General features: G+C 36.6%; 2 protein-coding genes and 2 pseudogenes across 2 annotated transcripts; all 4 read right to left on the reverse strand.

Annotated features, from left to right (window-relative positions):
* Window positions 1-588: 588 nt before the first annotated feature.
* LOC115841421 (olfactory receptor 8C8-like) lies at window positions 589-1,518 on the reverse strand (annotated as a pseudogene).
* Window positions 1,519-8,180: 6,662 nt separating this feature from the next.
* On the reverse strand, window positions 8,181-9,131 carry LOC115844826 (olfactory receptor 8B3-like). Its single transcript, XM_030842324.2, has one exon. The coding sequence runs from the start codon at window positions 9,123-9,125 to the stop codon at window positions 8,181-8,183; it is 945 nt and encodes a 314-aa protein (XP_030698184.1). The 5' UTR covers window positions 9,126-9,131.
* Window positions 9,132-11,384: 2,253 nt separating this feature from the next.
* Window positions 11,385-12,311, reverse strand: LOC115841423 (olfactory receptor 8B3-like; annotated as a pseudogene).
* Window positions 12,312-23,047: 10,736 nt separating this feature from the next.
* LOC115841428 (olfactory receptor 8B3-like) lies at window positions 23,048-23,993 on the reverse strand. Its single transcript, XM_030835362.2, is given in 4 exon segments — window positions 23,048-23,123; window positions 23,125-23,240; window positions 23,242-23,792; window positions 23,795-23,993. Coding segments are annotated over 4 exon segments (936 nt in total). The 5' UTR covers window positions 23,988-23,993.
* Between the last annotated feature and the right edge of the window lie 3,936 nt (window positions 23,994-27,929).

The raw sequence follows: 27,929 nt of genomic DNA on the forward strand, positions 1-27,929 counted from the left end.
AGCTGATACATTCTCAAGCATTCTCAAGAATAAAGAACCTTAGTTCAACAAAGTATTCAATTGCTATATATATATGCATACTGAAAATCTAGAATAAGAGTGATTAATAAAAGAACTCTGATAAATTCTGGAAATATTTACAAGTTTAGCATACCCACAATTTTTGTCATTCCTTCTCTGTTTTATGAAATTGTAAGTAATAAATCATTGAAACAGGAAAGGGTGCTGTGTAATGAAACCAAGAAAGAAAAAAATTGGTTAGACAGCATACCCCTCCATGGCTTACCTTGGATGGGAAAGACACAAGAAAAGAAGTAAGTAGTGTTATCCTTAGATGGGAAAGGTTATTGGCCCATTGTCTCCAACTTGTATAGGGTTACTAAGGGCTGAGAATGACCCTCTAGTCCAAGAATAGGCCCATGGGGTTACATCATGTGGCAAGAAAAGAAAATAAAAGAAATTAGAGAAGAAATCCTGCCAAGAAGAATTTAGAAAGACAAATGAAGAAAAAAAAAGAATAGTAGGAAGAAAATAAAGTGGAGCAGGAAGAGAAGGAAAAGACAAAAATGGAGGTATAAATGGTTCAGCTCAGTTTGTAATTCTCTTCATGGTTTTCTTCAGAGCAATTTTGACATCCTTGTTCCTGAGGCTATAAATGAGAGTGTTCAGCATGGGTACTACATTGGCGTAAAACACTGAGAAAAATTTCCCCTGACCCACAGACCCAGCAAATGATGGCTTGACATGAATGAGCAGCCCAAGTCTATGGAATAGACCAGCTGTTATTATGTGGAGCCATGGTGCTGAAGGCTTTGGACCAACCTTTATCTGATGGTATGTGAAGGATATTGAAAAGAATCAAGGTATAAGAAACAGAGATATTGAAGCTAGATACCATGACAACTGTACCCACAACAACAGAAACCACAAGTTCATTGGCAAAGGTGCTGCTGCAGGAGAGCTGGAGGAGGTGGAAGATGTCACACAGGTAATGGTTGATGATGTTGGAATCACAGAAGATCAGCCTGATCATACACCCTGTGTGGACCACAACACCAGCAAACCCCATCACATATGAACCAGACATAAGCAGAGAACAGACTTGAGGGGACATGGTGACTGTGTACAGCAGTGGCTTACAGATGGACACATAGTGATCACAGGCCATGGCTGTCTACACATAGCACTCAGAGTTGACAAAAAATCAGAAAAAAAATAGCTAAGACATGCATCCTGTAAAGGAGATGATGTTCTTCTCTGAAATAAATCTCATTAGCATTTTGGGGTAAAGACACATGAGTAACAGAGATCAATAAAGGACAGATTAAAGCCGAAAAAATACATGGGGGTGAGAAGTTGTGAATTTAGACAAATTAGATTCATCAAGCACAAACTGCCTACCACAGTGACCATGTAGTTCACCAGAAACAGGAAAAACAAGAGTAGTTGGAGTTCAGGTTGGTCTGTGAATCCCATAAGGATAAACTCAGTCACAGAGTAGGCATTTTCCATAGCCATTAATTGCCCAATTGTGATCTGCAGGAACAGGGGTAGAAACTGACATTAACAATGGACTTTTCCTCTTTGTTTTCCAAGGGAGAGCTGGATCTGCTCATTTATAATCTCACTTTTATAAAGACATACATTAAGACATCCAAAAAGCAATGATTGATGATTCCTCATTTTCTCCTCTCTACCCTTACTACTGTTGTTTTTCTCTGTTCAGAAATCATGCTAGTAGACTCCCAGTGTCTCTGCATGTCATTTTCTCCCTTCTCCCCCGTGTCCGTTAAGGATCAGGGCTGAAAAGAGCAATTAAACAGGTAGTGTTCCCCACAACCATTGATTTATGTAGTTTGGGGTCTGAAAAGAAAAGGGGGTTGATTCAACCCTCACCTTTTTTCTGAATGCTTCACTGCCATTGAACCTTAAGGCCCCTTCTGCCTTACAGTCCTGAGAGGGTCAAAGTTTCTGACAATGAAGGAGGCAGTATCCACCAGCACGGTCCTCAGTCTTTGACTTGCTAAAAGAGGTATGCTGGGGAACAAGCCATAATTTCTATTTGAGAATTTACCCAGAAGGTCCTCTTCACTTGCAAGGAGGAAAGCAACCTTATATGAGCTCCAAAACAATCAGTTGATTCAAATGAGATTCTCTTCCATGCCCTATAGTTCTGGGAAAATTGATTGGAAGCACAGAAAATTATTCTCTCCCTCGTGATTTCCTTTCAAGTTAAGTGAGCCCACTGAGGGTAGAAATTACTGAGTTTGTGTTTCCATCCTGTAACATAGATCCTTGGAGACACAATGTTCTACTCAGTTTATAATTTCACAATGAGAATTCTTAACCCCCAATGCAGAAAAATTGGTGCCCCTTTTGTACTTTCTTCATCATCTCCTGGTGTCTATGCACAGTTCTAAAAAAGGAACATATGGGGCATGATCACTTGCCTTTACTAGCACTTTCCTAGAGCCTCTGGGATTGCATTAGTGAAATAGTGTATCATAGCTTTAGCACTGTCCATGCTTATGGATTTCACCTCTGTAAAGACGTGTTGTAGCAAAATGGTTAAAAGAATGGGCCCCTTAAGTCAGACTTAGTTTAAATCTGGCTGTTAAACTTCTTAATTGTAAGACCATAGATAATCATATAACCTCTCTGATCCTTGCATATTTTTATATACTTATCCCTATGTATATAAAATGAGGCTAGCAAAAGAGCTATCTCATAGGGCTGTTTTGTGGATTAAATTAGTTAAATCACCCAAAGTTTATTAGGAACATGCCTGACATATAATAGGAACCTGAGAAGTGTTCCCATTGCTATTAATCCATATTCATTATAGCAGGATTTCTCAAATTAGCGCTAATGGTATTTTGAAATGGATAATTCTTTGTTGTGTTCTGTGTATTATAGGATAGATCACATGGTAGGGCACAAAACAAGTCTCAACAAATTTTAAAGGACAGAACTTATATCAAGCATTTTTCCAACCACATGGTATAAAACTAAAAATCAATTACATAAAGAAAAATGGGAAAACCACAAACACATGGAGACTAAACAACATGCTACTAAAAAAGCAATTGGTCAATGAAGAAATCAAAGAGTAAATCAGAAAATACTTTGAAACAAATGAAAATGGAAACAACACAATCCAAAATCTATGGGATGCAGCAAAAGCAGTTCTAAGAGGGAAGTTTATAGTGATACAAGTCTTCCTCAAGAAAGAAAAATCTCAAGTAAACAACCTAATCTACCACCTAAAAGAATTAGAATAAGAAGTAAGAAAGCCCAAAGTCCAGGAGAAGGAAGGAAATAATAAAGTTCAGAGAGGAAATAAATAAAATAGAAATAGAAAAAACAACAGAAAAGATCAAGGAAACAGAGCTATTTTTTTGAAAGATTAAAAAAAAAAAAAAGATAAACCACCAGCCAAGCTCACCAGGAAGAAAATATAGAAAACCCAAATAAACAAAATAAGAAAAGAAAGAAGAGAAAGAACAACTGATACCACAGAGATACAAAATATCATAAGAGAATGTTGCAAACAGTTATATGCCAACAAATTGGACAACCTAAAAGTAATGGACAAATTTCTAGAAACATACAACCTTCCAAGATAGAATCAAGAAGAAACAGGCAATTTGAACTGACCACTAGTAGTGAAATTGAATTTGCAATTAAATGTCTCCCAGGGTGGGGGGGGGAAGCCCAAGACTGAACAGCTTTACAGGGGAATTCTACCAAAAATATGAAGAAGAAATAATACCTATCTTCCTCAAACTGTTCCAAAAAATGAAGAGGACAGAACATTATCAAACTCATTCTACAGGGCCACCATTACCCTGATACCAAAATCAAGCAAAGACACTACAAAAAAGGGAAGGTAGAGGCCAATATCTCTGACAAATATAGATGCAAAAATCCTTAAAAAAATATTAGCAAACCAAATCCAACAATATATAAAAAGGATCATACACCATGATCAAGTTGGATTTAGTCTACAGTCACAAGGATGGTTCAGCATTCACAAATCAATCAATGTGATAAACCACATTAAGAAAAGGAAGAATATGGGCTTCCCTGGTGGCGCAGTGGTTGGGGGTCTGCCTGCCGATGCAGGGGATATGGGTTCGTGACCTGGTCTGGGAGGATCCCACATGCCGCGGAGTGGCTGGGCCTGTGGGCCATGGCCACTGGGCCTGCGCGTCCAGAGCCTGTGCTTCACGACGGGAGAGGCCACAGCGGTGAGAGGCCTGCATACCGCAAAAAAAAAAAAAAAAAGGGGAAGAATAAAAGTCACACAATCATCTCAATAGACAGAAAAAACATTTGACAAAATTCAACATCCAGTCATGATAAAAAACACTTAGCAAAGTGGGTATTGAGGGAACATATCTCAACATAATAAAGGCCATTTATGATGAATCCACATGTAACATCATAATGGTGAAAAGCTGAAAGCCTTTCCTCTAAATTCAGGAACCATACAAGGATACCAGTCTTGCAACTTCTATTTAACACAGAATTGGAAGTCCTAGCCACAGCAATCACACAAGAAAAAGAAATGAGGTATCCTAATTTGAAGGGAAGAAGTAAAATTGCCACTATTTGCAGATGACATGATACATTATATAGAAAATGCTGAAGTCTCCACCCCAAAGCTATTAGAATAAATGAATTCAGCAATGTTGCGGGATACAAGACTAACATACAGAAATCTGTTGAGTTTCCATACACAATAAACTATCAGAAAAAGAAAGTAAAAAATAAAGCCCATTTAAAATAGTTTGAAAAAGAATAAAATACATAGGAAGAAACTAAACCAAAGAGGTGAAAGATGTGTAATCTGGAAAATATAAAACACTGATAAAGGAAACTGAATATGATACAAAGAAATGAAATGATATCCTGTGCTCTTGGATTCAAACAATTAATGTTGTTAAAATGGGCATACCACACAAAGCAATCTAAAGATTTAATGCAATCCCTAAAAAAATACCTATGATATTTTTCACAGAACTAGAAAAATTAATCCTAAAATTCACATACAACCAAAAAAGGCCCCAAACTGCCAAAACAATCTTGAGAAAAGAAGAACAAAGCTGGATGTATTACCCTACCAGCCTTCAGACTATACTACAAAGCTAGAGTAATCAAAACAGAGTGGTGCCTGCACAAAAACAGACACACAGATCAATGAAACAGAATAGAGATCCCAGAAAAAAACCCACACATTTATTGTCAATCTACAACAAAGAAGTGAAGAATATACAGTGAAGAAATGACATTCTTTTCAACAAGTGATGCTGGGAAAACTGGACAGCTACTTGTAAAACAATGGGATGAACATTTCCTGACCATATACAAAAATAAACTGAAACTGGATTAAAGACCTAAATGTAACACATGAAACCATAAAAATCCTAGAAGAAAACATAAGCAGAACACTCTTTGACATAAACTGTAGGAATTTTTTTTACATCTGTCACCTAAGGTAAATGAAATAAAAGCAAACATAAACAAACGGGACCTAATTAAATTTAAAAGCTTTTGCATAGCAAAGGAAACCATCAACAAAACGAAAAGACAACATACTGAATGGGAGAAAATATTTATAAATAATATGACGGATAACGGATTAATAGCCAACATATGTAAACAGATCATACAACTCAATATCAAAAAAACACAAACAACACAAGTTAAAAATGGGTAGAAGTCCTGAACAGACAGTTTTCAAAAGGAGGCATATAGATGGCCAACAGACACATGAAAAGATGCTCAACATCGCTAACTGTCAGGAAAGCGCAAATCAAAACAACAAAATATCGCCTCACTCCTGTCAGAATGGCTATTATCAAAACTCTACAAATAACAAATGTTGGAGAAGATGTGGAGAAAAGAAAACACTTGTACACTGTTTGTGGGAGTGTAAATTGGTGTAGCCACCATGGAAAACAGTATGGAGGTTCCTCAAAAAAATTAAAAAATAGATCTACCATATGATCCAGCATTTCCACTGTTGGAGGTATATCTGGGAAAAAACCAAAAACACTAATTTAAAAAGATACATATGCCCCAATGTTCATAGAAGCACTATTTACAATTGCCAAGATATGGAAGCAACCCAAAGGCCCATCAATAGACGAATGGATAAAGATATGATAGACAGATAAAGATGGAATATTACTCAGCCATAAAAATATTGAAATTCTGCCATTTGCAGCAACACGAATGGACCTAGTGAAATAAGTCAGACAGAGAAAGACAAATGCTGTATTATATCACTTACATATGGAATCTAAAAAAATAATACAAATGAATGTATATGCAAAACAAAAACATGCTCACAGATATAGAAAACAAACTACTAGTTACCAAAGGGCAGAGGGAAGGAGGGAGGGGCAGATTACATGTATGGGACTAAGGCTTAAAAACTACTATGTATAAAATAAATAATCAGCAAGGATATATTGTACAGTGCAGTGAAATATAGCCATTATTTTGTAATAACTTTAAATGGAGTATAATCTATAAAAATATTGAATCACTATGTTGTGCAAATGAAACTAATATGATAGTATAAATCAACTATACTTCGTTAAAAAGGAAACATAAATCTTAAGTGTATGGCTCAATGAATTTTACCTATATATCTATGCCCATATAAAATATAATTCAAGATACACATTTCCTAGAAAGGTTCCCTTGTTCCCCTTCTCAATCAATACCCATCCCCTCCCCAGAGGTAACCACTATTCTTGCCCTCCAAATACATCTGACATTCTAAATATACAAACAGGAAAGCGCTGGAGAAATAGGGAAATTAGAGAAAACAGCATCTACTTTAAATCTGTTTATTATCTTATTGGGGAGACAAGGTGTTATGGTCAAGTGTTGGAATCCTAACACCCCCAAAGGTGATGATATTGGGAGATGGAGCCTTTAGGAGGTACTTAAGTCATGAAGATGGAACCCTCATAATTGGGATTAGTACCTTATGAAAGACATCTCACAGAAATCACTAGCCCCTTCCACCTTGTGAGCATATAATGAGAAGGGAGCGAACCAGAAAAGTGCCCTCACCCATTTATGCTGATACCCTGATCTTGGACTTCCAACCTCCAGAACTGTGAGAAATAAATTTCTGTTGTTTATGTCATTGAGTCTGTGGTATTTTGTTACAGCAGCCTGAATGGACTGAGGTACAGGTTTAAATAAGCGCAAAAAATGTTGGAAAAAATATAGTTTATTATCATTAATATACACCTTTTTTCATCATAAATCTCATTAGATAAGTAAAACAATGTCTAACATATTTCTCCTAACTTAATGTGCAGTATTTTCCTTTAAAGTGATAAATAACAAACTATGCAGTAAGAGCTATATGCTCTTTTTAAAAATATTTGCTGTCATTGTAGATAATAACGAATGCAAGTTTTATAATAAACCAGTCAGCCCCCTTGCTAGGATCCTAAGGTACATATCCTAAGGTACATATTATTCCTTTAATGGTACTTTATTAACACCATCTTTGGCAATAAAAGGTGGAGCTACATATATTCTCTTCAATATTAAATGAACTGGGCTGATAGAGGCTCTCAGAAACAGGTGGTAAATTGTATAGATTTTGCCATTCTCAAAGGGAACAAGAAAGGGCAAAATATAAAAAGAGAGTTGATAAGAAATATAGAACAAAAGGGAAAGATCAGAGAATCTGATGATACTTCAAGTTATATACTAGTTTGTATTAAGACATTTTATTGAATCCCGTTCCCTATACCAGCAAGAGTATCGACAAGAATGAGAATATTTCTACAGTATTTGGCACTTCTGTGTTTAGATGAGTAAGATATAATTTTAACTTTCTGTGATTTATGATTCACCATATTTGTCCAGATTAGGAATAGCTCAGAAGATGGAAGTATGAAAAAATTATTTTTAAAAAGGTCAGCATATTTATTCCTTTTATAAACATGTTATTCAGTAAACTGATATGAGGTGCAGGAGATACAGAGGCCAAATATGAGACAAGATCAGCAGTGAGGGAAGTGATAAGACAAGTCCATACCACATATAAAAAAATCTGTAGGAGCAACATGGTGATAAATACAGTCTTGAAAGACACCAGTAAAAATAAATAAAAAGTTGAATTTCTTTACAATATCGCTGATTCAAATTAGAACATGGTTCTCCTCTGGATTCTTAAACAGGGATTTCCTCAGTGTAACTTTGATATCCTTGTTTCTCAAAATGTAAATCAAAAGATTGACCATGGGCACCACATTAGTATAGAAAACAGAATAAATTTTTTTCAGGTCCATAGATCCAGGAGAAGAATATTTAAGGTACATGAATGCTGCTGAACCAAAAAAAGAGAGAGCAATGATGTGGGAGTTACACGTGCTGAAGGCTTTCGATCTTCCCTGAGCAGATTTGATATGAAGAATGCTAGTAAGGATGAAGATGTAAGAAACTAGGATGGTGAAACTGGGTACTGTGATATTAATACCCACAACAATGAGAACTACCACCTCACTGACATAAGTGCTGGTGCAAGAGACTTGGAGGAGTGGGAGGATGTCACACAAGTAATGGTTGATATTAACATTGCAGAAGGTTCGTCTAAGCATGCACCCTGTGTGGGCAGAGGCTCCAGTAAACCCCATCACATACGCAGCCAAAGATAGCACCAAACAGACCTTATGGAACATGGTGACCTTATACAGCAATGGAGTACAGATGGCCACATAGCTATCATAGGCCATTGAGGTCAACATATAGCATTCAGAGATGACAAAAAAGAGAAAGAAAAACAGCTGAGTCATGCGCCCAACATAGGAGATGATATTCTTCTTGAATACAAAGTTCATCAGCATCTGGGGGGTGAAAACAGAGGAGTAACAGAGATCAATGAAGGATAAGTTGAAGACTAAATAGTACACAGGGGTGTGGAGGTGAGAATTTAGACCAATAAGAATGATCGAGCCCAGGTTGCCCACCATGGTGACAATGTAGATCATTAGAAACAGGTAAAAGAGGGGCTGCTGGAGCTCTGGATGGTCTGTTAATCCAGCAAGTATAAATTCAGTCACTAAGGAGTCATTTCTAGCCAGCATTCTCAACTTTGGAAATCTGTGAGAATAGAAGAAAACTCCATCAATAGGGAACCCAGCTCTGTCCTTACAGACTCTCTTTTATATGAGCTTTACGAGAAAGAGACTCAGACTGGCAGAAATCACGTCTTCCTTTGCTTCACAGGGTCTGTAAGTACTGCAACACATACCCCTCTATGTTTAAATCACTGTCTTTTGTTGCATGAGCTGCATGGGACAAACAACAGCTTTATCTTTACTAGAAGACAGAGGGATGGGGTAGCTGAGGAACAAGGCTACCTGTTGATGGGCTTTGGTGGTGGGGTTGTATCCCCATCTCTCCATCCTATTCATCTGACTAGTCACTTTTTAGTTCCTACTCATATTTCCATCACTCTACGAGTTATCTCAGTTCCCCTGTGATGACCTTCAAGAAAGAGAGAATTCCCACAGGGCAGAGACCATAACCATATTCTGCTTCCTAGAAGGGAGTTGCTAAGAGTCTCTCGGATTTTCAGGTACTTTACTACAAGATTCCATGAAGTCAACAATTGATAACAGGTATGGAGGAGAGCCTTGGTGGCCTAAACTTTATACTTAAACATATACTGCATTGTTTCCACATATTCTCCTCCTCTATTCCATCCTAGCTGAACATAGAATGAATAAAGGAAGGTGGATATGCTTTCCCAGGTTTTGTAGGATGGCATGAAAGTGAAATAAATTAATTTGGGCGCTGATTAAATTATCTGTTGTTAGTGAATATATATCAAGCTGTATACTTATTATGACATGTAAACTTGTACAGTACATATATTTTGACAAAAAAAATTTTTCCCCACACACACTGTATTTTATTTTTACAAGAGATAAATAAACTGACACCAAGTATTGTAAATGGATGCAAACAATGATTGCAATTACCAAACATGAAACACACTCATACTATGTCATAATATTGACATTCAGTCCAGTGATCCTCCACTGTAACAGCTCCTTTACTTTGCAGTGAAAATTGATTTGTATATTTTTTGCCTCTGAGTCCTTGTGGGATTTTTTTTTATTCAAACAGAAAGTCACAAAAATTGTAATCATCCTCAGCAGTTCACTCAGTCCCATGTAATTTTTTTTATCTCGATCTTTTGTTAGCACTTTTATGAATTCATCAGTTTTCCATTAGAGTTCTGAAAATGCTTATTCATTCAGTTCAGCAGTATAGTCAGTTACCAAAAACCTGTACTTGTCAGAGTCTTTTCCGTGAATTCCTTGAAGATGAAACCCTTTTATAGGAACATTTTTGCGAAAGCATCAGAGTACACCCAGAACTGTCTGTAAATGACAAGAGACTTAAAAATGACCACGGTTAAAGATTTGATGAAAGTTCATAATAATGCAATTGACAAGGAAATTTAGTTATTTCTGAGATATACATTTTAAAGTAATAACTAGAATTATGACTTATAACATTATACCAGAACATATAAGATTTTTAGAAATTTCATGTAAGGTCTGAAACATTTATATTAACATATTTCCATACAAATAACTCTGGCAACCATAGACACTACAGAATTAAACATAGCCAAAATCCTAGCCAGGATACCAAAAATTCTCACCCTAATAGCCATTAACTAAGTGGTTAGTACCTGAGACAGCACATTATCTTTCAACTAAATATTACAAGACAAAGAAACAGTCTTAAGAGGTAATGCAAGCCACAGAACCAGACTCAGATAAGAATGAGATGTAGAAGTTATTGAACAGGAAATTAAAATGTCTATAATGAACATGTTAAGGACTGTAAGGGAAAAATAGACAATGTGTAAGAATCAATGGGTAAACAGAGAGATGGAAACTCTAACAAAAACTATCAAAAGAAAATGCTAGAAATAAAAGGCACAGTAACATAAATGAAGCATTCCTTCTATGTGCTCATCAAAACCCAACACAGTTTAGAAAAAGAACCAGTGGCTTGAAGATCAGTCAATTGAAACTTCCCAAAATCAAATCCAAAGAGAAAAAGAGTGAAAAACAGAACATTCAAAAACTCTGAAACAACTTCAAAAGTGAAAAAATATGCATAATTGGAATATCAGAAGGTGAGAGTGAACGGCTGATCCTCCTCTTCCTTACATTTTCTTGAGAAGTGATTTATATAACTAAGTTAATTTACACTTTTAAATCATTTACATTTCTTTTTTGATTTCTTACTATTATCTCCATAGCTTTATATGTTGTTTGCCCTTATGAGGATTTGGCATCAATAACTAACACAGATTTCATTCAGGAGAACACGCTTTTACGCAAAGTCTTACTCAGTGCAACTTGGACATCTTTGTTCCTGAAAAGATGAAAAGATTCATCATTGGCCCCACAATGGTGTAAAAAACTGTGGATACTTTATCTCGATTCAGAGACACAGCAGGAAAAGGCTTCAGTTACATGAATGCTGATGATCCAAAGAAAAGAGAAACCAGAATTATGTGAGAGCTGCAGGTACTGAAGGCTTTGGACCCACCCGCTGTAGAACAGATGCAGAGGATGGTGGAGAGGATCAAGGTATAATAAATGGAGTTGGTGAGACTGGGCACTATGACATTGACACCCACCACAACAAAAACCACCAACTCATTGATGTAGGTGCTTGCGCAGGAGAGCTGGAGGAGAGGAGGAATGTCACACATGTAATGATCGATGATGTTACCATCACAGAAGGAGTCTCAGCATGCACCCAGTGTGGGCCATGGTACCCACAAGCACCATCGCGTATGCACCCACCATCTGCGTGAGGCAGACCTGATGGGACATGGAGACCTTGTAAAGCAGGGGCTTACAGAAAGCCACATATCGATCATAGGCCATTGACGTCAAAATACAGCACTTTTCAATAACAAAGAAGGAGAAGAAACAAAGCTGAACCATGCACTCTGCTTAAGAGATGACGTTTTGGTTTACAAAACTCATCAGTATTTTAGGGGTGATGACAGAGGAGTGGCAGAGATCAATGTAGGAAAAGTTGAAGAGAAAGTAGTACATGGGAGTGTGCAGGTGAGGGTTCAGACCAATCAGAATAATCAAGCCAGTGTTCCCCACCACGGTGACCAGATATATTCCTAGGAAAATGAAAAAGAGAGGCAGCTGGAGTTCTGGCTGTTGTGTTAAACCCAGCAGGATAAACTCAGTCACTGAAGAGTCGTTCCCTGGGGCCATTCTTCCCTAGGACATATCTGTGGGAACAGGACAAAGGGTAACATTAAAATGAGTACCCAGCTCTCTTCACCCAATCCCACTATAATGAGGTTGAGACCCAGAATAGGAGAATGAACCCAAGCCAACCCTCTGTGTGCCTTTGTTTTCTCCTTTGTGTAAAGGCTGGGGGAATTTTTAAAGATAATATATATCAAAAACACTAACGGGCAAGTTCTACAGGGATAAGATTCAGTAACCCTGTGACCACTCATGACTACAGCATCTTTGCTCCACTTCTGCTTTGATAGCTTACCAGGCCCACCTAATGATCAATGATTGTCTCAGCAGAGAGAAGGTGTGTCATTTCAGGGAGTCCTTGGTTTTCTGAGATGAGGTTTGGAAGAATAACATGACAGATAAAATTCAACACTCACCCTTTTACATGGGGACCTCAATCCTGCTGGATTAACTGAGCTCAGAGAAATAAAGTAACTTCCATCCTCCCAGACTGTCAGACTTCCACAAGCTCTCAGAAAGGTCCCTGCTGAATGCAACATAGACTCAGATCAAAGTTGCTAAGCTCAGAGAAAAGAATGTAATTTCCATCCTCCCTGAATGTCACAAAGAGGACTTCCACAGACTCTCAGAAAGGTCTCAATGTCTCTCCCTGACTGCCTAGACTCAGATCAAAAGGCAGATTTGGGTCAATACAGGAAGTTTTCAAATGCCAAAATCAAGGTCAGCTCACTATGAGAGGCCATTAGGAACCATTCGACATTTTTACTTCTTTTCTGACACAGGATTGAAATAATCTAAGTGCAAGCTTAGAAAGAGTAATATGGCAATGGCTGGCAGAATGGACTGGCATAAGAGAGACTGGAGGCAAGGTGACTCGCAAGAGGCAATTACAATAGTCAATGAATGATAAAAAATTCCCTGAATTAACAGTGCTATTGTGAGCAATTCCAAGAAACAAACACATGCAAGAGACACTGAAAGGAAAGAGTCATCAGAACTTCTCACAAAGGGGATAGCCCAAAGATATTAGCCTAGGTGCTTGGTTAAATTATGGTGTTAACTACAAACAGAGAGAATTCAGAAAGAATGGAAATATTCATAAACAATAGGCATTCAGCTTTGAACATGGTGATCTTGAGTTGCCAGCTGGACAAGCAAGTAGAAGTATACAACCTAAATAAGGCTAAATAATGCTCAAGAGGAAGACCAGAATCTGAGAAAAAGATTTGGGGACCATTTCCACAGAGGTTAAAGCCATGGAATCAGGTGAACTCAATGAGAAAGAATAAAAAGAAAAAGAGCAGAGAGGCAAGAAATACATGTGGGAAATCCCTCATATGGGTTTTACACATAGGATGGTTGAAAACCTAATCATTACAAAAATGAGTCCCAATTATTTTCATCAGACCCTTAGAAATTACAAGGGGACTAAAAATTCCTTAGGGCAAACTTGAAATGTGTCTCACAAGACAGACATTCTTGGGCTTAGCCTTGATGAGGACCTTAGAGATTCATTAAAACTATTTTATTTCCTGGAAATGTTAAGAACTCTTATTTAGGTGATGCAAGAACCAGAAACACTCCCTTTAAGTTTATATTACATCAAATCACATTACAAGAAAAGTTTATAGCAAGGTACTAAATTAGAATTAAAGGTCATTCTTTCACTTTTAACACAACCAGTGTAAATACAGGCAGAGAATGAGTGTAGAGATACTCTGAGCTTATTCTTACATTGCAAAACTAACCCATTACCCTCCTTTCTTCTACCTACATGATGGTCACAGTAGCCTGATCCTTTTCACTGAGATATACCATGGTATCTTTTGTTAATTCCTGGCACCTTTTTAAGTAACTCAAGCCCGTTATGTTCTAATTTATCAATGTCAGTGGTAATTTAAGTTTTATACCATACTATATTATCAACAAGATGCAAAAAATGTAAACCTTTTTTAACTAAATAGAATTTTAATTTGCAGTATTATGTCACACTGAGCTAAGCTGCTGCAAGCATCTGGAATCACTGGCTAATAATATATTTTAAAATGTAAATATATAATGGAAAGAAAGTTAAATCTGTAAGTGTCAGGAAGAAAATGGGAAGGCAAAATCTAATTCAGCAGATATTGGGTGGGGTCCTAGATTCTGGTTCTGATTCTGGTTTTTTTTGTTTGTTTTGTTTTTTAAACAAAGGTCAGTAGAAGTGAAGTGATCCATGCAAGATTTGACTGTTAGTGACAGAACCTGAGGTAAACCCAGGTCTTCTGACTGGAAGTTCAATGGATAAACAGCATGGTAGAGCTGAAGGAAGAAGCCTCTACTCTTTTTTTTTTAAATTAATTAATTAATTAATTTTAATTTTTGGCTGTGTTGGGTCTTCGTTTCTGTGCGAGGGCTTTCTCTAGTTGCAGCAAGCGGGGGCCACTCTTCATCGCGGTGCGCGGGCCTCTCACTATCGCGGCCTCTCTTGTTGTGGGGCTCAGGCTCCAGATGCGCAGGCTCAGTAGTTGTGGCTCACGGGCCTAGTTGCTCCGCGGCATGTGGGATCGTCCCAGACCAGGGCTCGAATCCATGTCCCCTGTATTGGCAGGCAGATTCTCAACCACTGCGCCACCAGGGAAGCCCTGTTTGTTTTTGAAAGGTGTAAAGTCTGTGTCTAAACTCATGTTTTTGCAAATGGGCATCTGATTTTTCTAGCATCATTTGTGAAGAAGACTACCATTATTCCATTGATTGCCTTTGCTCTTTTGTCAAAGATCAGTTGACTATATTTTGTCGGTCAACGTCAGGTTCTCTCTTCTGATCCACTGTCTTTTCTTTCATCACTACCACACTGACTTGATTACTCTAGTTTTATAGTGAGTCCTGAAGTTGGACAGTATCTGTCCTACAACTTTGTTCTCCTTCAGTATTGTATTTGATATTTAGGGTCTTTTCCCTTTCCATATAAACTTTCGAATCAGTTTGTTGATATCCACAAAAACTTGCTGGGATTTTGATTGGGATCACATTGACGATACAGATGAAGTTAAGAAGAATTGACATCTTAACATAATTGAGTCTTCTAATCCACAAACATGGAGTATCTTTCCATTTATTTAGATTTTTTATTACTTTATTAGAGTTTTGTAGTTTTCCACATATAGATCCTTTATATATTTTGTTAGACTTATAACTAAGTATTTCTTCTTTTTGGAGGGTAGGGGTGGGGTGACAATATGAATAGTATTGAGTTTTTCATTACAAATTCCAATCATCCAGTGCTTGGTATATAGGAAAGCTATTAACTTTTGTATGTTAACTTTGTATCCTGTGACTCTCCTCTAGCTACTTATTAGTTCCAAGAGGTTTTTTTGTTCGTTTGTTTTGTAGTTGTTGCTGTCAATTTTGAGGGACTGTCTACAGAGACAATCATGTCATCTGAGAACACAGACAATTGTATTTCTTTTTTTTCCAATATGTATTTAAAAACGGTTTAAAGTTATCATTCCAAGAAGCAATACAGGCTCAAATATTAATAAATTTGAAAAAATGTATCTCAACATCCTTTGTCCTAAGGAAAATGCAAATTAAAATTATAATGAGATACCACTGCATACACACTAGAATGGCTAAAATTACTAACTGTCTATACCAAGTGAACATGTGGATGTGGAACACCTGGAACTTTCATACACTGCTGTTAGAAGAGTAAAATTATATAGGTACTTTGGAAAACAAATTGGTATTTTCTAATAAAGTTGCACCATATGTAGCATCTGATCCAGACATTCCATGGCTATCACATATACAGAGAAGTTAGTGCATATGTCAGAAAAAATACTTGTACAAGAATGTTCACTGAGGTTTTATTTCAATAGCCAAATTTCCATCAATAAGAGAATAGATAAGGAAATTGTAGAAAATACATTCAGTGAGATATTTCTCATAAAACAATGTTCTGATACATGCACCAATATGGTTGAAATACAAAAATCATTATGTTGAACGAAGATGGCAGACTCAAAGAGTATAAACAGTATGACTTTATTTATAAGATTTTAAATAACAGGCAAAATTAAAGTGATAGAAATGAGAGCAATGGTTACCTCAACTGGTGTATGGGATTTGTCTATTGACTAGAAAGTGACATAAGGGAAATTTCTGGGGTCATGGAAATGTTCTGTATCTTTTTCTGGGTGGTGATTAAATGAGTTTATACTTAGGTAAAAAGTCATCAAGCTGTAGACCTCATATTTGTATATTTTACTATATGTAAACTAGACCTCATAAAATATAATTTGAAATGTTTTTATAAAACTTTATAAGGAAAATTTGTGTAAAAATTTATACAGCTCAATAGTTTAAACAATATATTGTTCAGTAGATCTCTCAGGACTTACTATGGAAAACTAGTCTGTGTTTTTGTAACACATCTCTAATATCTACTATCAGTATGCGTAGGCCAATCCACACCTTTCCATACCAACCTTAGAGGCTTAATACTGGACCAGATGGGTCAGTAGTCTTACACAGGATTGGGCTTGGGTGTTTCCATAAAGAATATTCTGACTTATATTGAATCCATGTCTCCAACCTGGGGAAATTCAATGAAGTTGACATAAAGAAAGAAAACCGAGAAAAAAAATAATCAGATACAACTGGTACATTAATCACTTCCCATTTAAGCTTGTGCTCCATGAGCCCTGCCAATTATTACAGTGTGTTTGTGTTTCTATCACCAATAGTGACAGCCAAGCTTCAATCTCTTTTTATCTTTCTTATAAAAAATTTACAAATGAGTAATTTCAGTTTAAAAATATGGCAACATTTCATGTTTAAAATAACAGGAACTCCAACTAAAAACTAGCTTAAAACTTGGCATGCAAAAAGCAGGAAAATTCAATCCACAATGAGGAAAAACCTCAATCTGTAGAAACATACTGAAAATAACATTTTAAAATCAGCAGATAAGAAAAAAAAGAGCTGTTATTAATATATTCTATATATTCAAGAAAAAAAAAGTCAAGGCATGACAAGGCCCATATTGACTTCCTTGATCTGAAAAATACAACGTGTGAAATGAAAAATACACCAAATCCAAAAAAATACAGAATCCAAAAATAATCATGAGAAAAACATTAGAAATCCCAATTGAGGGATATTCTACAAAATACCTGACTAATACTCTTCAAAACTGTCAAAGTTATCCAAAACATGGGAAGTCTGAGAAAATGTGACAGCCAAGAGGAACCCAATGAGACATGACTAATCAACACAATGTGGTATCCCGAATGGGATCCTAGGATAGAAAAGGGACATTAGGTAAAAACTAAGAAAATCTGGATAAAGTATGGACTTTAACAATAATTATCAATATTGGTTCACTAACTGTGACATATGTATCACACTAATGTAAGATAGCAAGAGGAACAAAATATGAAATATATAGTAACTCTCTGTATTATATTAACAATTCTTCTATAAATCTAAAATAATTCTAAAAAATTTATGTAAAAATAAATGTGTTGAATGGAGTTAACACCACATCAGAAGAAACAATGAGTGAACTTAAAGAACAGCAATAGAAAGTAACCAAAATGATATCCAGAGACAACAAAAAAAGCCTAGAAAAGAATGAACAGAGCATCAGTGAGCCCTAAGACATCGTATTATGTAATTGGAGTAACCTCATATGTAATTGGAGTCCCAGACAGCAGAGAGGAGGAGTGGTAGAAAAATATTTGAAGACATAACAGCTGAAGACATCCACCTAAAGTATCACTATACAGTGAATGCCCCCTTACCACCTAATCTAATTTGAGAACAAAGTTGACTAAATAAGCTATTTAACAACTGTCATTTCTGGTATTGTTGGGCTAGGCTATTGGGTCTACCACCCACTCAAAACAGCTAAAAATACTGAATAAAATATTCTACAATATTCTATTTTATGAACTGGTTTGTGATTACATAAATTTTGCATTATTTATTAAATTGAAAATGTATGTATTATGAAGTTTTCAGGATATATTTGATGGTAAAATCAGAAAAGTTGGTATATTCATTACCTACTATAATAATGTAAATTATTCAAACATCAAAAATATCTATTAAATGAGATTTATCATTTTTTATTAAATAACATTCCCAAATAAAATATACTCATAATTCTAAATGAAAATTGGTACTTGCTTCTGGAATATAATTTCTTTGTTAACAGGCTTTGTGCTTGAAATAGTTATTTGCAATTCTTGAGCAAGAATTTTTAATGACTATCTCTAATTTCTTTTATAATCATCATCAATGAGAAATTTTGTATGCACAGTGGTAGAATTTAGATCATTCTTACCACCATTTAAAACTTTGCCGTTGAAATCATATTTAAATAATGTGAGTTATTTTCTTTTTACTGACAAATTTAATGTTCAACAAATTTGGAACTAATTTCGCTTTTTCATTTCAAATATTTCAAAATAACAGAGAAACCCAATTTGCAGAAGGCTTGTGCATTCTTAGAGCAATCACACTTCAACTAGTTTAGATGCCACGAAAAGGATAAATTGGCTGGAGATGGACAGAAGTACATGAAATGGGGAGCCAGAGACTAGGGCATCTGCCTGGAGCTGCGAACATCAGGACTCCTTGCCTGGCATCCACCACAGGCCAAGCACTGTGCTCCTGGGCACCTGAAACAGACTCCCCCAGCATCCCTGTGGGACTCTGGTCCACCACAGGCACTGAACCCTCTGCGTGTGGCTGCTGTAGCTGGTAAGCAGGTGGTGGAGTGCCTTTTTGGTCGGGCTGTTGAAATAGAGCAGTGAGTGCCTCACTTGGCTGACCATTCTTGACGCTGGCCAAAGTACGGTATATGCCATCACGTCAGACACATTCTATTCTTACCCTTCCAAGAGCATCTGTCTAGGATATACTCTACGCTCGATGCCTTTAATGTGAATTCATCTGGGGATTCCGCATGAAGAAAACAAATATTTTTCCCAATTAAAATTGTATTTATGCAGCATATACAGAAGGATAATAAAGCCATATCTACCCATATCTTCAAGAAATTCATCAAGTTGTGGACATAATACTTCCAAATATCCTAAAGGTGTTTTAAAAACGCTTGATATATTGAAATAATTTTTACTTCAAATTCTATAATTATAGTTATTTTTAAAACACTACAATTGAATTTTTAATCATTTTAGTTTTATATGAGTTGTGATTTTAATAATTTTAAATGATCATTTTTGCCATGTTGATCAAAAGAATATAAAGTCAACCTGATTCACAGACCGAGCCAGGCATTTTACTGACTCATACTGCCAGCAGAGTGTGCTGGGAAATTGGATATCACATTCAGACTACAAGGCATGTGTCATGCCTGCAACTATATTTTGCCTACATAAACCAACATAATCCCAAAAAGTGTGTGAAACTGGTAAGTCATGAATATACATGGTCTTTTATTTGGCTGGCCAGGGCCAACCATTCATGGAGGCGTGTCTCTCTCCACGCATTTTGTCTGCTTGGTTCTACTGCATTTTAACCTCAGATGAACTCTCCCCATGTAGTGAAAACAGGACTACTAGAATCCCTAGATTTAATCTTACCAATTCAGTAACTACAAGAAGAAAAGTTTGTTTAAATAATTTTGGCAGAAAAGACTGTAGTCAAATGACTATTTCTGACTAATCACTGTCATCAGGGTTTGGCATGTGCTAATTAGACAGGATATATCTTGTGAGATGGGCAAGTCAGTCCAACAAAATCACATAAAATGTGTTCCCTGTTTCAGGGCTTCCCTGGTGGCGCAGTGGTTGAGAGTCCGCCTGCCGATGCAGGGGACACGGGTTAGTGTCCCGGTCCGGGAAGATCCCACATGCCACGGAGCGGCTGGGCCCGTGAGCCATGGCCGCTGAGCCTGCGTGTCCGGAGCCTGTGCTCCGCAACGGGAGAGGCCACAACAGCGAGAGGCCCACGTACCGCAAAAAAAAAAAAAAAAAAAAAAAAAAAAGATAATTGGATATATAGACATTGCAAGGAGGAAAGAGCAAAAGATGAAGTAGAGAAAACATAAAGACTAATAACCTCTAAAAAAATAGCTACCCAGAACTGATAGAACAAACAGAAAGAATAAGAAGCATAACCAGATTCTAGAATCTAAGAGGAGAAGCTCTATAGGATTGGTGCTTGGATTAATGGAGGGTTTGGAGATGCCCCACAGCTGGTCCTTGGACCTCTGCAATAGAGGCTCCAAGAGGGTGCAAGGACCAACATGGAGGGAGACCAAGAAGAAGGCCTGACAAGTGCTTGAGCCACTCAAGGGGCAAAGTATGGGCAATAAAGTGAGGGAGGATACTACAGCTGTTAAGGAGCTGTTGTCCAGCTATTCACTATACATAAGGGGGTTTACCAAGTTAGGCACATTTCCATGTGCTTATTGGCTATTTACATATGTTCGTTTGGGATGTGTCTTTCAAATCATTTGCCAATATAGGATATGATCTTTTTATCACTGAGATACATTTTAATTAATTTGTTATATATTCTGGATACAATACCTTTATCAAATATATGTTTTGCAAATATTCTTCCAGTCTGTGTCTTGCCTATAAATATTTTTTTGATAAACAGAGTGTTCTAATTTAAATGAAACTCATTTTCTCTTTTTTTCTTTTAGATTTAGTGCTTTCCAGAATATGTTTAAGAAATCTGTGCCTACACTAACATACTTTTCTATGTTTTCTTCTAGAAGGTTTGTGTTAAAGTTTCATGTGTATAGCTTTGATCTATTTAAAATTAATTTTTGTGTATGATGTGAGGTAGAGATCAAAGTTCATTGTTTTCCTCATGAGTAGTTAGTATTTCCAGCATCAATTGCTTAGAATGATTTTTCTTTACTTACGGATTTACACAGTTGCTCAGTTAAAAATCAATCAACTATATAAGTGAGGATCTGTTTCTGAATATTCTATTGTGTCCCATGGATTTATCTATATTTATAACAAAACCAATCTGTCTTGATTACCATATCCTAAAACTAAGGTTTAAAATCAGTTAGTGTTAAGTCCTCTATGTCATTTTAGAGTTCTCCAAGAAACAGATGCTAAGAAATGATTAGACTTCCAAGACATTTATTGTGGTAAGTGCCTGTGAAGGATAAAATGGGAATGAGTGGGAGTCAGTGAGAAAGCCTTCAGACCAGGATGAAAGTGTGATACCTACGAAAGGAGAGAGAGAAGAAAGGATTGGGTAGGAAAACCTCAGACCACAGTGCAGTTCAAAAAAATCTCAAATAGGATGATAGGAAGTCCCTAAACAAAGACTGACTATCAGAAGAGATTCACGTTACACAGAAATTGGCCAGGTCCGGTATGACCCACCATGCTAAGCCATTGGCTGAGGCCATCTTAGAGTAAGCATGGACTCTGCCTGAACACTATGGTGGATCCAAAGGAGTATCGGCTATAGACAGTCAATGATGCTCCCCACAGGTGGCTCTACTGAAAGGGAGTTAGCAGCACCTCTCTATGGCTGCCACACTTTACTCCTCAAAAGAAATTATACCCCAAAGTTCTTTCTGACTTATTTTTTGTTATTGTCATTTATTACTATATTTTATTAATTATTATTTATAACATTAAATTTATTACTGTTATTATTCAAACAAGATAATCCAATTCAACAAGAATATTTTTGACCTACCACTATATTTGATACTCTAAATATATGAATGGAAAAAGCATTGGAGAAATAGGGAAATTATAGGGAGAAGCATCTAGGTAAATATATTTATTGCCTTACTGGTGAGACGAGGTTTAAGTATGTTCAAAAAATGTTGCTAGGAATATGGTTTACTATATTAATACACAACTTTTTTCATGATACTTCACTGGATAAGTGAAACATGGCTAAAATGTTTCTCCTAACACCATGTGTAGTATTTTCCTAAAGTGATAAAAAACAAAATTGACAGTAAAACCATGTGCTTTTTTCAAAATATCTGGTGTCATTTTAGAGAGTAATAAACACAAATTTTATAATAAACCACCCATTATGCTTACTGGGATCCTGAGATACATATGTATTATTCTTCTAATCATCCTCTCTTAATGCCGTGTTTGGCAATAAATGGTGGTGTTATATGTATTCTCTTCAATATTAAAGGCATTTGCCTTATAGAGGTTCTCAGAAGCAGGTGGCATGTAAAACAGATTTGGCCATTTTCAAAGGGAACAAGAAAAGTAATAATAATAAAAGGAAAAGTGGTATGAAAAATAGAACAAAATGATAATATCAGAAGGATCTGATCCTACTTTAAGCTATATATGCAATTTGCAATGAAGACATTTCTTTGAATTCTTCTTCCTATACCAGGAACAATATTGTTTTAAAAGACAATTATTCTGCAGTGTTTGGGCACTTCTGTGTCTAGAACAGCAAGCTCTAAATTTAACTTTATGTATTTATGAAACTCACCATATTTGTCCAGATTAGGAATAGCCCAGGAGACAAAGATAGTATGAAAAAAATCAGTTCATATTTTCCTCTTATAAAGATGCTACTAATTATTTAGGAAACTGGTACAAGGTGCAAGAGATAAGTAGGAAAAGTTAGACAAGCTATAAGGAAAGTGATGAGACAAGTCTATTATACCACATATAACACAATCTGTAGAAGAAACACAGTTATGAACAAATATCATCTTGGAAGACAATAAAAATTGAATATCTTTACATTATTGTTGTTTGTAATTAGAACATGTTTCTCCTCTGGATTTTAAACACGGATTTTCTCAGTGCAACTCTGACATCTTTGTTCCTCAAACTAAATCAGAGGACTGAGCATGGATCCCACATTAGTATAAAAAACAGAAGAAACTTTTCCCTGCTCCATAGATCCAGGAGAAGAATATTTAAGGTACATGAATGCTGCTGAGCCAAAAAAAAAGAGAAAGAGCAATGATGTGGGAGCTACACATGCTGAAGGCTTTCGATCTTCCCTGAGCAGATTTGATATGAAGAATGCTAGTAAGGATGAAGATGTAAGAAACTAGGATGGTGAAACTGGGTACTGTGATATTAATACCCACAACAATGAGAACTACCACCTCACTGACATAAGTGCTGGTGCAAGAGACTTGGAGGAGTGGGAGGATGTCACACAAGTAATGGTTGATATTAACATTGCAGAAGGTTCGTCTAAGCATGCACCCTGTGTGGGCAGAGGCTCCAGTAAACCCCATCACATACACAGCCAAAGATAGCACCAAACACACCTTATGGGATATGGTGACCTTATATAGCATTGTAGTACAGATGGCCACATAACGATCACAGGCCATTGAGGTCAACATATAGCACTCAGAGATGACAAAAAAGAGAAAGAAAAACAGCTGAGTCACGCACCCAATATAGGAGATGATATTCTTCCTGAATACAAAGTTCATCAGCATCTGGGGGGTGAAAACAGAGGAGCAACAGAGATCAATGAAGGATGGTTGAAGACTAAATAGTACACGGGGGTGTGGAGGTGAGAATTTAGACCAATAAGAATGATCGAGCCCAGGTTGCCCACCATAGTGACAATGTAGATCATTAGAAACAGGTAAGAGAGGGGCTGCTGGAGCTCTGGACGGTCTGTTAATCCAGCAAGAATAAATTCAGGCACTAAGGAGTCATTTCTAGCCAGCATTCTCAACTTCGGAAATCTGTGAGAATAGAAGAAAACTCCATCAATAGGGAACCCAGCTCTGTCCTTACAGACTCTCTTTTTTATGAGCTTTACGAGAAAGAGACTCAGACTGGCAGAAATCACATAAGTCCTCCTTTTCTTCATAAGGTCTGAAGGTACGCACCCCTCAACATTTAAATCACTGTCTTTCATTGCATGAACTGCATATGACAAACAACTGCTCTATCTTACTAGAAGAGAGAGGGATGGGGTAGCTGAGGAACAAGCCTACTTGCTGATGGGCTTCAGTGGTGGGAATGTATCCCCATTTCTCCCCCCTATTCCTCTGATTCATCACTTCCTAGTTCCTACTCATGTTTCCATTACCCTACTAGGTACCTCAGGTCCCCTGTTTTGACCGTCAAGAAAGAAAGGATCCCTACAGGGAAGAGACCATACAGATATTCTGCTACCAGGAAGTCTCTCATAGTCTCTAAGGTTTTCAGATACTTTACTATAAGAATCCAGGAAGTTAATAATTGATAACAGGTATTGAGGTGAACCTTCGTAACCTAAGTTTTATACTTAACCATATATTCCAGTGTTTCCACACATTCTCCTCCTCTGCTCTATCCTAGCTGGACAGCGAATGAATAAAGGAAGGTGGATGTGCTTTCCTAGGCTTTGTAGGATGGCATGAATGAGAAATATTAATTTGAGTGCTGATTAAGTTAGTTATTAAGTTTGTGAAAACATTTCAAGCTGTATACTTATTATGATATATCAACTTTCCTCTGTTTATACATTTCAATAAAAAAAATTTAGAAAGAAAACACAAATTTCTTCTGATGTTGCTGTCTGGATTTGTCACTTGGAACTGCTACAGTTCTCCTGCTCCCAGAATGAAGATGGAGTCAACACAGAGTGTATGCTGCGAACAATACAGGCAGTAGAGTCAGAGCTTCAGACTTTGGAGTTTCTTGTTATTCAATATAAATAGTTCTCATTTTTCAGCAACAGAGGGAGTGAGCAAGTATACAAACTTGGTTATCTCACTCTCCATCCATTGAGGGAACTCAGTGCTGACGCTTTATACGTGTTTTACCTCCGCTGTCCTGAAAGAAGAACTGGCCTTGGAGATATCAAAGCTGAGCAGATGTAGTCACAGAATCTTCTTCCTTCCCTGGAAAAGAGTCATAGCATAGATCTCACAGTATGAATGTTCCAAGAGTCAGTCTATGATTTAGATCAAACTTGTGGTTATAAATTTACTAAGAGATCATGAAGGGAAACCACAGGCTTCACATCTGAGCCACAATGTCATAGAGCACATAGCATTTGCTTAAGGCTTATAATTCTTTTGGACCTGATTAGAAATTCAGGTATAGGGGTCCCCCAGGACTTTCCCATCATGATACGCTCTGCAGGGGAGAAATGTGTCTGTGTTTACAGCCTAATTGTTACAGTAAATGTTAATTTCCCATCAGGGACTATACATTCCCCAGAGCATAGGAGAAAGGATCCTCTGCTGTCTCTTATAAAGATGCAAATAATTAATGTCATTGAAAATTCACTAATTATAATTCTAGGTAACATAAGTTTCAAGAATTTGAGTTCATAAAGATATATGACCATTTCAGAAAAGTTTATTATGGCCCTTTATAATAGTTGAGTCTCTTTAAATAATCAGTGTTTATGCAAATTTTATAGACATAAACCAAAGAATCTTTTAAATTGATTTCAGAGATTATTGTTTAATAAAACACTATTTACTACAAAAATTATTCCATGGAAATTTAATTACCTTGAATTGTTCTGATTCAATATGCTTTTAATAGATTAAAATCAAATGTATAAGAAAAATCACTGTAAATAAGCTTCTATTACAAGGAAATATGACTTTAAAATTCCTATGTATGTATTAGCTTATGATCATGCTTATGAGAAAAAAATCTAAGTTTTAAAAAAATTTTAAATTATTATATATTCCCAGGAAATTTCAAAAATAATGGATAGAGTCCCCTGAAATCTACCCAGCTTCCTACAATGGTGACATCTTTGACAACTGTAGTATAATAGCAAAACTACAGACATTATTTAGCTTTGAGCAATTTTATATGCAGTATGTGTTTCTGTCGTGTGTGTGTGTGTGTGTGTGTGTGTGTGTGTAGATCTATGTAATGTCATCACTTGTGTAGATTCATGTAACTACCACCATCATGATACAGAACTCTTCCACTAACATAAAGGAACCCCGTACACTACCTCTTTATAGTGACACCTATCCCCTCCCACCTTCATCTGTCTTGCAGCAACCACTAACCTGTTCTTCATCTCTATAGTTCGGTCATTAGGAAGACAACGGATGAAACTATACAATATATAACTTCTGAAATTGGCTTTTTTCACTAAGCATGATGCCCTTAAGTCCATCCCAGTTGTTGCATGTATCAACAGTCTGCTCCTTTTATTGCTGAGTTGCGTTCCATTTTATACAACCCACATTTATTCAAACTTCTGTAGTAATTTTAAAACTACTAGGTTCTTGTTTAATGCAAAACTAAATCTGTTTTATTTATGGAAAATGTTTAAGGGGCAGGGGATATAAGATCACAGTTCAGACTGGCTCTTCTTATAATATTCTCTTTTTAATCAGTTTTATTGTGGCATAATCTGGATACAATAATATGCTCTCATTTTAAGAGTACAGTTCAGTGACTTTCAAAAATAATACAGTCATGTAAAGACCACCATGGTCAAGATCTAGAGCATTTCCCTCACCCCCAAAAGTATATTCATCTCCCTTTGCAATCCACCTCCTTTTTTTTTTATCATGAAAGGATGTTGAAATTTGTCAAATGCTTTCTCTGCATCTAGTGAAATAATCATATGATTTTTATCTTTCATTCTATTAATCTGGTATAGCACATTTATTGATTAGTGTATGTTGAACCATCCTTGCATCCCATGGTTAAATCTCGCTTGATCATGGTGTATGATCTTTTAATGTGCTGTTGAATTGGTTTGCTAAAATTCTATTGAGAATTTTTGCATCTATATTCATCAGAGACATTGGCCTGTAGTTTTCTTTTCTTATACTGTCTTTACCTGACGTTAGTGTGAAGGTAATTCTGGTTGTAAAATGAGTTTGAAAGCTGTTCTTTCTTCCATTTTTGGAAGAGTTTAAGAAGTTTTGGCATTTATTCTTGTTTAAATGTTTGGTAGAATTCACCAGTGAAACCATCTAGTTTTTAGTCCTGGGCTTTTCTTTGTTGGGAGGTTTTTGATTATTGATTCAATCTCCTTACCCGTTATTGATCTGTTCTTTTTTTTTTTTTTGCGGTACGCAGGCCTCTCACTGTTGTGGCCTCTCCAGTTGCGGAGCACAGTCTCCGGACGTGCAGGCTCAGCAGCCATGGCTCACGGACCCAGCCGCTTCGCGGCATGTGGGATCTTCCTGGACCGGGGCACGAACCTGTGTCCCCTGCATCGGCAGGTGGACTCTCAACCACTGCGCCACCAGGGAAGCCCTATTGATCTGTTTTGATTTTTCTGTTTCTACATAATTCAGTCTTGGTATATTGTTTGTTTCTAAGAATTTATCCATGTGTTCTATAGTATTCAATTTATTTGTGTACAATTGGTCATAGTAGTCTCTTATGATCTTTTGTATTATTGTGATATCAGTTGTAATGTTTCCTCTTCATCATGATATCACTGCTGTGTCTCTTGTTACAGCTGTTAAAGTTTATCTTGTCTGATATATTTATCACTGCTGTTTTTTGGTTTCCACTTGCATAGAACACCTTTTTTTATCTCACTTTCAGTCTGTATGTGTCCTTAAAGCTGAAGTAAGTCTCTTATGGACAGCATATAATTGGGTCTTGTTTTTTGTTTTGTTTTAATCCATTCAGCCACTCTTTTCTTTTTGACTGGAGAATTTATATCATTTACACTTAAAAT

This window comes from Globicephala melas, chromosome 8, assembly GCF_963455315.2.
Source record: "Globicephala melas chromosome 8, mGloMel1.2, whole genome shotgun sequence".
In the NCBI taxonomy this organism is placed as follows: domain Eukaryota; kingdom Metazoa; phylum Chordata; class Mammalia; order Artiodactyla; family Delphinidae; genus Globicephala; species Globicephala melas.